The sequence below is a fragment of the Nestor notabilis genome, unplaced genomic scaffold, assembly GCF_000696875.1.
Source record: "Nestor notabilis isolate BGI_N333 unplaced genomic scaffold, ASM69687v1 scaffold5617, whole genome shotgun sequence".
Classification (NCBI taxonomy): domain Eukaryota; kingdom Metazoa; phylum Chordata; class Aves; order Psittaciformes; family Psittacidae; genus Nestor; species Nestor notabilis.
The window spans coordinates 47846-60101 of NW_009935060.1; the positions used below are offsets into that span (position 1 = coordinate 47846).

Here is a 12256-nt window from a genome sequence, read left to right on the forward strand (position 1 = left end):
ATCTCCCTTTTAGCCTAGGTGTTTTACAAGGTACCAATAGCAGCTTCAGGTCTATATCCAGCAGCAGGCATAGCTCCAGGCTGTCTGTTTTCAGGAGGGTAACTGCTCCATAGGAGTTTGTTCACTTGAGGCCATCCCAACCCCAACAAGAGCAGTCTTCCTCAGAAGGGGTCATATTTCTGAAGAGGCAACATGTCAATTACTGAAAAGTGATTAAAAATTGAATGCATAACAACCAATATTGGAGCCAAATGAGAATTTATGCACCAAACTTTTGTTGATTTGTCAATACTGTGTGTGCAGATATATATACATATAGTATGGTTTCAGAAAAGAGTTGTTTTGAGACATTTCTTCTCTCAGGAGGTTTTCAAAAACCTTTTGAAAAGGTTGGAGCACCCCACATCAGTACCTTTCCAAGCAGAACAAAAGTAACCCCTTTTTCCATTTGGAATAAAGTTTTTAATCTGAAAGGTTTAGTTATTGTATATAGAGCGAGATAAACCAAAACCCAAAGGAAAGCTTGAAAGCAACACGAAACATTTCAAAACTATATAAATTAATAAATTTATTATTATAAATATTTTTTTTATAAACTGCATAGATTAATTTCCATTATTAAAAAAAATCTGATAGCACATATTTGTGTTCAATATATTTTTTGACACTCTTTTTTGACCTTGGTCTGAAAGAAATGTCACTTTTGATGCTCAGTCAATCTTGGATACAGTTCGAGTTGTTTTAAAAGCGTTAGATCTCCTTCTTCTTGTCCTCTAGAGCTTTTAAAACCTTCCTCCTGAGTTTCTATCTATCTTCTGGAACATCACATTGATATTTTTCATGGGACTTTGGTCAGTATCTTTTTGCAATGTAAATATAGGACCTAATGTAAAAGCAGTGATGACATTTTAAAACATGAAGGAGAGAAGAGAAAGAAAAATTAATTAGATTTTGTTTTGACAGAAGTCTGTCTATCAATCAGAAGGGCAAGAGCCCACTGCCTTATTCTCACATTGGTTACCAGCTCAGAATTTTCTGATAAAAATGGGAACAGAAACATTAGCAGAAAGCTTAATGATTTCACAGTGTTTTTTGTGTACTTCAGTTGAGAATAAACAGATCTTTTTCAATCAAAATGTGGTGACTTTAGTTCTTACACTAAATAAGTGCAATTTTTATGTTAGCAAAATCCACAGTCCTTTGTTAATTAAATACACGAATGGCATATTAGCATAATGGATTAACTGAGCATATTACCCTGCATTATAAACCAGCAATGCTGAAGCCTCATAAGAATTCCAACCCAATAACCTGTAGCTGGTGGTGGCATAAGCAGATAGGAAGACTGTGACTTTAAGAGCAGAGTAAGCATAGACTTCTGTAATACTTCCATGATGTTGCTCCCAAATAATATCCATGATATATTCATTGGTAAAATGTCAATGATGAATTCAGAAATAGAGATTCTAATGGAATTTCTCCTTTGAGACATTCATATGTGTGTGGACATGAACCCATGAGTATGTCTGTGTGGGCATACGTAAGTCAGTGTGTGTAAACTGGGCTTCATCATATGCCACCTTTCCCAAATTTTCTTCTCTTCCATCACAAAGTGGCAACATCTGTTTAAGGGTTAGAGGCAAAGCGGGGTGTGGGGGGGTGGAAATTATCTTCTTTACCATAAACATCCTAAATTCCTGTATATGCCTGGAAAACAGAGCTGCTGTCGTATCACAGGCTGAGGTCTCATCCTCTCAAGTGCAATCAAATGAACTGCTGTTGCTGTGGAGCTTGTCTAAAAACATTCTGCTCATTCAGGCCTTTTATGCCTGCTGTTCTCATTATTATGCTCTTGTTTTTCCAAGTGTCGAAATCTCACTCGGACATTTATAGTTTTATCTGCACTTGAATGCACAATCAGACGCCACAGGCAGCACCAGCCTCGGGCTGAATCACATCTTCGCCTCCATTGGATTTTCAAATTCCAGCAGAAAACATTGATAACAAAACGATGCAACGGCTGAAACCCAGATGTTATGAGAGTCGATCATGCAGAAAAGGCAAACTCATGCTGGTCTCTATTTACTCCCTCTTCTCCGCACACACACTTTCTTCCCCTGAGCCTTTCATAGGTTTCCAGGGATAAATATTGGCCCCACTACATCCCCTCCCATCAACACAGCATCATTTGATTTGGTGGCAGTAGGAATTCCGTTACTCAGGCCACTTGTCTTCACGGGCCACCTATCCAGGAGCTTGGTAGGGTTTTACCAAGGCTAGAAGTTCATGTGCTGCTGCAGGGCAAACAGAGGTGATGCTCACAGAGAAGGAAACACCACATGGAGGACTGGGTGGAGAAAGGTTAGGCCAAACTACACATGGACTTGAAGTGCAACACAAGAGACTACTCCAGACACAGGGTGATCACCAGCCTGTCTTTTCTGATTGCCTTAACACTGGTGGCTGTTCCTTCCTCCACTGTAATGAGCCTGCTGTTGTTTCTCTGCCTTGCTGAGCAGTCATGGCAAGGAAGGGGCTGAGGCAGGTCAGAGGGGCTGCTGATGGAAGCAGCAACTCTCTGCTGCAATGCACTCACATTGCACAGTGCTATGCTCTGGCCACAAGCCTATTTACTAGAATGAGGATTCATTGTAGAAAGGAAGCCTTCAGGGGTAGGTTTTCACACTGGATTTTGTTTTGTCACTCTGAGATGCAGCAGAGCACTTAGGACATCTGGCAGAAGCCTCGAGCAAAGCAGCAGCAGCAGCTGCATATGCCAGTTTATTCCCTCTCCATGTGTTAATGAAACCCTGGTGACATCCCTGTATCATCCTTTTCTCACTGCTTCCCAAGTACTCACAGTATCTCAGCACTGCCCCAGGGGAAGTTCCATGTGGGCTACGCATTTACTGCCTCACTGTCCTATCAGCCATCCCAACTGGACCTCAGTGCTACCATATAGTGAGAGAGCAGGATATGGTCAAGATCTTGTGCTTTTTATCTTCTAAATGCTCAGGGTGGGCTTGACCCTTACTGGAAGACATCAATCCTGAGCAAGTTATCTAGTGTCTACCTATCAACACTGGAGAGTGGATGGGAATTTCCTGAAGACGATCCAGCAATTGGTTTTGGACACTGCAATCCGAAGGCTAAGTTGGGCCTTTCCTTTGAAGAGGAAAAGAAATGTAAGCATCAGTAGAGATTAAGTCCAGCATTGAGCCTAAGAGGTTTGTGTCTCTGTTTTGAAGTGCTGCATTTCACTGTGATGCCTGCTCCCCACTGTTTCCACAGTAAGTTCCAGAGAATGTCAGCTTGAGACTCATGTCCATTTCCTGAACCAACTTCCCAGCAGAAGTGATGGAAACCTCCAAAGGAGCTCTTTAGTACCTAAAAGGCCACTTGTCACAGGCTGAAGTTTCATTATATGGGCATAATGTGATTTCCAAATGCCTGACTGACACTGACAGAGCAAAGAACTATTAGTCATTTACTTAATTCACCATTTCTGCCTGTGGAGCTGTTTGATGGGCCTGACACTGACAGAGCAAAGAACTATTTGTCATTTACTTAATGCACCATTTCTGCCTGTGGAGCTGTTTGATGGGACTCCATAGTCCCTTTGATTCTTTCCTGAAACTCTCCTGCTACGTCCCAAACACTGTGCTGGGTCTGCCAGCCCCATGTTTTCCCCTGCTGCCTGGCACCTCTCTGCTGTCATTCATGGTCCGGAGGCAGATCCTGAATTCACCCTTTTCCCATCTGTATCTTTAGCAAAGTCTCTGGGGTCTTCTCACCATCAGTGAAAATAAGTGGTGTGAGCCTGAAGGTGGAAGATACTGCCCAGAAATTTGACATCAGCAGAAGTACAAGTTGGGCAAATTAAAAGCAGTTGCCAGAGCTTTTGAGTAAAAGACAGGAGAAGATACGGGAGCAGAAGCATTTTTTGTATGAGTTACTCCTCATTCTGTGGCAAGTTTTGCATGCCACTTACAGAAGTAAGACCCAGGGTCTGGCCAGTGTCTTAACGGATCCTGCGCATCCCTGCTCCCTGCTGGCCATTCCTTCACCATGAAATGAAAAGAAATCCTCCCATCACCTGACCAAAGGGGTCAGGATACCCTATGTTCCTCCTACATGGAGCTGCTCCTGCTCTTCCACCTCAGGGTGATGAGGCAGGATTAATAATTGTGATCAATGTGTTTCTTGTTTCCAGATACAGCGTACCAGAAGGTATTTTGTGAGTGTGATATATGAGTCACTGTGGGATGCAGCAGAATTTTTTGGCCTTGCAGCTATGGAGGTACAGTATTCATCTTCTCTCAGCCCATAAAACATGCAGCCCAGAGACATGATGAATATGTTTTGCAGAAGCTCAAGTGGAAACTCCAGGGAAGTACCTTGAAAGTGTTTCTAAACAACAAGACATTCATTTTGTTAGTTATACGAAGCAAGATAAACCTTCCAGACCTCCTCACTCCTCCTTCCCCTGCCCCTCCTCACTTTCCTGGCTGAATTCCAAAATCTCTAAGGAGAGGATTGATTGAAGGCTGGTATCTGCTCAAGCGCCTGTTTTCAGCTTTGGAGTACCCAGCTTTCATCACAACCTTTGCAGTATCTAGCAAATTGATCAGAAAGTCATATCTGGGCGTCCAGAGGACACAGAACAAGGGAAAACCAAGGGGCAGGGGGCTTGGGACACAAACCCTTTGCAAGAAAAGTGTCTCACCCTTTGGCTGTGCAGTGAGGGAAGCTGTCCGCTGCTATGCGATGAATTATCCCCCACTCATAATTCATCCCATGTCTTGCACTTGTCCCCTGTTTATCAAACCTGTTGGTCCTGCTGCTGCCCAAAGACTGTATTAAATTGGTTCATCAATCATCTGGCTGCCAGCCACAGTCTTGCCAGAGAAAGAAGCGAATGAATGGAAGTACCGTAAAACTCCAGAGATAACATCATTTTGATTAGGAAAAGTGCTTACTTCTGCAGCCACTTTTAAGGCCTTCAGAATAGCTGCTTGTATTCCTTAATAGTTAATTTAAGGCACTTAGCTGGAGGAGGCTGTAGTGAATCAAGCCCTTTGTTAGTAGAGCATTTGGATCTTCATTCTTCCACCAGTGCTGGCCGCATCAATCATGATGGATTAGTCAATACCAGGTAGGTATTCAGCCCAGTAACATTCATAGCTGGGGCTTTGCTTTTCAGGGCAGAGAAGTAACAAAAAGCCGGTATTGCTTTAGTGAGCCCAGAGCTGAGCCTGTGAAGAGGAACTCACAGAAATACGTTTCCAGGCTGGGTATGGATGCCAGATGAGAACACGAGGCATGTCTTGTCCTCATTTCCCACATGGGGTTTTGCTACAGCACAGCATCCCTGGCATGGAAGACCCAAACAGAGTGTCACTTCTCTGTGTCAGGCATTGAATGGGGTGGATCATAGAATCACAGAATGGTTTGGGTTGGAAGGAACTTTAAAGATCATCCAGTTCCAACCCCCTGCCATGGGGGGTTACCAAAACCAAGGGACTTTCTCAATGTGCACAGGGATACCAAAGATCTAATCCTTGTTTAAAAAAAATCCAAACAAACAAACCAAGAAAAACCACTTATTAGTTGCCAGATGTTAACCTATTAAAATGGGCCTCGGTTGCATTTTGTGTAGCAACTGTTTTCCAGATCTGTTTAGTTTAAACCTGCAGAAATGCTGCAATTTGCGTATAGTGGCTCTGGGGAGTAATGGGATGGTTTTGCCAATTAGGAAATAGCAACAAAGCATTTTCTTAGTGATAAACAAATCCTTTCAGACTAGTCCGACACTTACGGAGGATGGCTTCTGTGTGGATGATTTCTCAATGGAAACCTTTCTGAATGGAATAAAGGAGGAATATAAGAGTGCCCTCCCAATGCACAGTGAGGTAGGAAAGACTGGATTTTGCCAAGTCACAAAATATACATTGGGTTAAACGGAAAACCCCACACTCAGATTAGGTACTGTGCTGGAAACTAGAACTTCAGTGAAAGCCTGAGTCTGTTCCCCAAGCAAAGGATTTTCACCATAGGTCCAATCCTTTCACAAATATCATCAGAGAGCTCATCAAGTATAAAAGCTGTTCTCTGTGAGCAGGTATCTCACTAGGTTGAAGATCCTATCCGAAAAAAAAGGTCTATTAGCGCTTGACAAATCAGCCTTCTGAATCCCTTTGGATCACTCATCGTTTTGGGAAGATCTGACCTCTTTTATTGAATGCAATCAAGACATACTGTCAAGTTTTCAGATTATTTGACATTTTGGTTAATGGTTTCTTTTCCCTTTGTGTTTCCATCTATTTTTCACTGAAAAAAAATGCTGTTTTGAAACTGCAAGAAGTTTCATTTCAAAGAGGTCAAACCCAAAATGTTGCAGAATTTTTCATAACGTAATGTGACATTTCAGAAATGTCAAATTGAAATGTTCCAACATTTTCAAACTTTCCCTCCATTTTGAGGTTTGAAATTGTTTACCACAGTTTACCCTAAAGCTCAAATAGTTTCAGTGCTGTGCATTTACCTTCACCTGACAAATCCAACCTAACTTTAGTGAATAGAAGCCTCTCTGCTCAAGCCTTTTATTGATGCTGCAATGACTAGCAGATGCTTGAAGAGCTGAATGACCAACTCATTCTAAAGCTTTCTCTGTTTACCCTGCCATGACTTTTAAGCCACACTGACAAATATACCCATGATGCCTAAAGCTCCTGGCATTTTTCTGGGAAGGGCTCTTTTTGAGTATCTGGAGGTCCCAGACAAGAAGCTTATTAAATCCCTGTCACTAACTGGTCATCCTTTGCAAAGTGAGTACCCAGCTAAACTGAAGGACATGACAGTAGGTGTATAAACTCTTGGAAGTTTATGCTGCTGTTATGTTGTTGTTTTGAAATGATCATTTCCCCCCTGCCTGCAGCCTAGTCTCTCTCTCTTTTAATACGTATTATTTGACACGGGTTCTGCCTGAAACATTTATAAGGCGTTATGCTTAAAAAATTAGGTTGATGAATGAGAAGAGACGGTTCCCCTAATAAAGTCATTGACAGAAAGGCCAGAAGCCTTGTTTTCAGCATGAAAGCTTGTCATTTGGCTGCTGTAAATTGCTCTGAGTAGCAAGATAGTAAAATAAAAGACATAAATAGAGCAATAGGTGACACTGAAGCAGAAAATGTCCCAGCACATTGAGCATTTGTGAGGAAATACAATTAAAGCATTATAAATTCCTCACTCATTTTTGCAAGGGAACAAGGACTGTCTCAGAACTTATGGAGCTCATATGCTTCTACAAGACATTTCTTGTAAGTGACAGCTCTGTTACTGCCTGCTGGGTGACCCTGCTGATACCACACCAAGGTCTCAGCGAGGCATTAAGTGGTCTTGTCAATGGGTAGATCAGTCCTGTCCAATTTTAGCTTTTCTTTGCCTGTTTTGAGCAGGGAGTTTGCTTTTGGTTTGGGTCCTAGGCTTGGAGGCATCAGGAAGGATGTTAGAAGAACCAGTATTTGAATGCTTCTCAAACTCCAGATATAGCTTTTTGCAGTGGCCATCCTGTTGATGTCACTGTGACTGTGGGATCATCACAGGAGACATCCATCAATGAGAAAGTGACTGCTTTCTGGGTTCATCATTGACAGCTGTACTAACAAATACAGTAACTCTGAGAGGGTTGTTGTTCTCAAGCCAAAAAGCCTGACAAATTACTTTAGGAACTCCAGCTGATCAGATGGAATTCAAGGCACCTGCTTGGGTACTCAAAGCTGCATAGAAGTTGTGATACAATTGCCAGAGCTTTGGATTAATCTTCTGAGCTACTGGCAACCATGGAAAGACACACCAAAAAACACCATCAAAATGGAAACTCCTCTTTTTACGTGGTGTGTCATCCCTTTGATAATCAAGGGAACTGCCCTGTTCATATGTGTAAGAGTTCATCTGAATTAAGGCTAAAAGAGTGTCTACTAGCTCTGGTTTCCTAGCTGTTTGTCCTGCACTAAAGCTCAAGCCTAAGGTTGATGAAAGGGAACTGGTGGTGTCTGGCCTGGCTATGGGGGTGAACCTGAGCCAGTCATTCCACCTAGTCAGTGCTCAAAAGCACTGCACCGGACGGGAAAATTCATCCCCTCTCATCCTTCTCCAGGTAAGAACAGACCAACCATTTCAGCTGACATGGAAGAGTGGTTTTGTGCAAGTGGCACTTCTAGAGGGCTTTTCCTTTGTTACCTTTCCCAGCCAGGCTGGAGTCCAGCCACATCAGAGAAGCAGGATTGTAGCTGTGTCTGGAGCGGACATGGCAGATCCTTGGTTCTCAGCCCATCTGTCCACATTCTCATGGGAGGCTGAGCCATGTCAGGAGTCATCATGGTGCATAGTTTTAAATCCTAGGGTATTTTTAAGCTTAAAGGTGCTTAAAAGTACCACTTGAGATGCCATTGGTTCAGTCATCATCTTAACTGTGCAAATAACCTCATTCAACTAAAAAAGCACCTGATCTCCAACCAGTTCACTGTCATATCCCAGGACCATGTTTCAGCCAAGAAATGAGCATCACATCTTCGTTTCCAAGGGAAACAAATAAATATGTTGTTGTTGTGTATCTTGCAGACAAACAAAGCAGTAGCCAAGGGGGACTTCCACCATGCAAGCTCCAGCTCCCGGCGAGCACTCTTCCTGGCTGTCCTGTCCATCACAATCGGAACTGGCATCTACGTTGGGGTGGCCGTGGCTCTTATTGCCTATCTGTCCAAAAACAATCATTTATGAACCTCAGGAAAAGGGGAGAACCAGCCACCCGGCGCCTGCACTGCAGAACCCCCCAGCAGATCAGACTGCATGACTTTCCAAAAAGATGAAGAGACAAACACCTTCTGGGGGCAGGTACAGGATAACGTGGGCTTGTGCATTATTGTAGGGTGGGAAGCTGGCTGGGGGGATAGTTCCACAATCTGTGACGCACAAGTCTTCCTTCTCTTCATGAACCCCCCTACAAGAAAAAAAGAAGGAAAGAGAGAAAGAAAGAAAAGGAAAAGAAAGAAAAAAAGGAAAAAGGAAAAGGAAGTTGGGGGAGGTGTGGAGAGGGGTGTTTGCCTTTTCTTCTTTGCTCTATGGTGTTTACAAGCAGCTGGCAAACTGAGCTGTTCTCTCAATACCTTTTTGGGGACCTGAACTTTGCAGCCAGCATGAGCTTGTGCTTAGTCTGCTTGTTAAGCACGGCACTGAGAGCTGGGAAAGCCTGGATGGTGGCTGGCAATGTAACAACAGGAGGAAGAATATGTTCTCTTTTGTTTTGAACACAGGACTTACTTGCCTAAGAGTGAAGCAGAGACCTCAGCGTAGAATGGCATTGCCTACTCTTCTTGTGTGGGTAGGTTTCCGTGGAAGGAGAAAAGGAAATAAAAAAATATTCTTTTTTTTCCTTTCCTTGTTTTTGGATTAAGATGTGACCCACAGGCCCACCCAGTGCAGAACAGCTGAGGTTGCTGCATGACTTGGCTCCGCAGACTGAGGGTGAAGTCGAAGTAGCATGAGATCCATTGTAAAACGAATTCCTCCATCCGGTCATATCGTGATAACGGCACATTCCTGTGGCATATTGCTCACCTGGGTTGCTCCGTCTTACCATGGAAACCTGCGTAGCAGTCAGTGCAAGAAACCTGGGGCGGGGGGAGGGGGAGGGAGATGCAAACTGAAATACTAATAAATTACAAATCACGGTGAAGCATGGGAATTAACCAGGGGAAGGGATGCTTCATACATTTCTGGGGTCCTGCTCGCACACAGAGCAGTGAAGGAGACCACTCAGATCTCAAGCTCACAACTCATCCGTGGACCAGGGACACAACATAGCCATGGAGAGACAAGGTTGTCCCTCGCTAAGCAGCGCCATGGTACACTGTAAGGAAACTGATCACTGTCCTTACTCCACTGACTGAAATGATAAAATTATTTTCTTCCCCACAATCAACCTTCTATTTTTATTTTTTTTTTGTCTTACAGATGTACTATGTCGTCCCACCAAGGGTGTATCAGCATAAATATATATGTATCTCCATATACATATATACAGAGAAGCTGATCAAAACAATAAGCATTTTATTATTCACTGCCTTGTGTTTTACAAACATTTCTTTACCTAAGAATGTCATGAAAGACCTTTATTTTCCAACTCTGTATTGTGTGTCAGCTTCGCTCTGGGACAGGTTTTTTCTCCTGTTTTGGGGTTGGCATTATTTTGGGTTTAATTTGATCTTTTGTTTTTTATTTTAAGGGGGAGGAGGACAAACACATCCAAAACTATTTTTCTGCTAGTTATACGGTTTATTAAAATACATGGTACACAGCTGCTGATGCTCCGTGTGACACTTTCTTTGGATGGATGTGAAGCATTACACTTGAATGAAACTTACGCCAGTACCCTGACTTCAGCTACATGGAGGGGTATCTGTATGGAGCACCCCATACTGTACCTGGACCCAAAGACCTGTTGCAGTCACTGACAGTTCTTTTGCATTGATTTGTTTGGCTTCAAACTAAGCCTGGAAACTAGCAATGTACTACTCCTAGTCATCTGGGGTGATTGAGATGAGACATTAGGAAGAAGTTCTTCCCTGTGAGGGTGCTGAGGCGCTGGCACAGGGTGCCCAGAGAAGCTGTGGCTGCCCCATCCCTGGCAGTGGTCAAGGCCAGCCTGGACACAGGGGCTTGGAGCAACCTGCTCTAGTGGAAGGTGTCCCTACCCATGGCAGGGGGTTGGAACTGGATGAGCTTTAAGGTCCCTCCCAACCCAAACCAGTCTGTGGTTCTATGGTTCCTAGAATAAATGTGGCATGAACTTCCTGTTGTGTATTCAGGTAAATTTGGCATCTGCCTTACCCAGCTGACATTGGTGTTTCTGAGTAATGCCATGGTGTACATACCTGTACGAACTAGGAAACTACAGTCAGATAGAGGAACATCTTCATAAATTACTTCTACTGTTTAGAGCCATACCATTCCAGACTGGCTATGAAACCCTGTAAGGAACTATTGAGCTAAACCACTCATTATTCATTGTGGGCTGCTTGTTGCTGATGGTACTTCTCTGTTTGTAACTCCTCCTTTGGGAAAGGAAGGGTTGTGTAACCAGAGAGGAGAGATGGTGGTCCTACATCCTACATCTACTGTGAATGATGAATTCGAAGAAGTCATAATGAAGTACTGACAGGTAAAGATAGACCCTCGAAAGCTTAGTTATCTACAGAGGGACACCAAGAAAATGCCTCTGGGTTCTTACCTTTTTCAAAACAGCTTTTTGAAACTGAGTTAGTGTACCTGTCATTCTAGCTTGAACTTATCCCTTAAACCCACCTGTTATTCAGAAGCCATTGCTGCTTATATTCTCTCCATGCCTAAAGGCTTCTTTATTTTTAATGAGCATAATTTTTGGGGTAGCAGAGTGCTCCACCCTCCTGTGTTTGCACACAGGGAGATCCTGTTTAGTTTAAAAAAGAGCTCTGGCATCACAGAGAGAATGGACAGAACCACAGAATCAGCTAGGTTGGAAAAGACCTTTAAGATCATCAAATCCAAAAGTCAGTCAGTCTCTCAAAGACTACATCTGCCTCATTACTTCTCTCCCTTCCTGAAGTGAGACTTTCTAAACAGGTCTCACCCAGGAGACCTGAGACTCCTCCGTCAGGAAGTGTCAGAGGAGTGGCACTGATATTTTTACCAGATGACAAGCTGTAGCGAGAGGAAAAATATGTACTATGAGGAAAAATACCAAACTGTAAAGTCTGGGGTCAGAAGGCTCCAACTTAATCATGTGATGTAGGATGCTGTTGTGGATTAACCTCAAAAGATACATGAGGAGTGCTGGAAACTCACTGATAGGGAAGAAAAAAACCCTTTTTGTGAACATCTCAGAGCTCAGGAGAACAGAGAGGTGCTCAGCAAGTTATGTGCTGGGTCAGAGACTAATTACACATTACATCTGCTATCTGATGGGATTTCATAACCCCCTGATACCTCCACTGATTCTCAGTGCCTTCATTTGGGAATCTTCCTAGCCTTGAGCATTTTTTATCACTCAGCCTGAAAGGAATGTCTCCCATGTTCCACAGAACACCCACCATCTGGCTAGCTTGCAAGAGCTCCCTGCTGAGGCAAGCAGAGTGCCTAGCGAGGCTGCTTGGGAGTATCACTGTACACTAAGGCTGGAAGAGATGGGGCAGACGCCAGCCTGCCTGCCCATGGTCGT

The 12256-nt window shown here is 43.4% G+C and overlaps 1 protein-coding gene across 1 annotated transcript in view; it reads left to right on the top strand.

Annotated features, from left to right (window-relative positions):
* SYNDIG1 (synapse differentiation inducing 1) overlaps window positions 1-8781 on the top strand; it is a 47556-nt gene extending 38775 nt beyond the window's left edge. The window contains exon 3 of the mRNA XM_010017630.1: window positions 8623-8781. Coding sequence (XP_010015932.1) covers window positions 8623-8781 — 159 coding nt within the window. The remainder of the gene's footprint in view (window positions 1-8622) is intronic.
* The last annotated feature ends 3475 nt before the right edge of the window (window positions 8782-12256 follow it).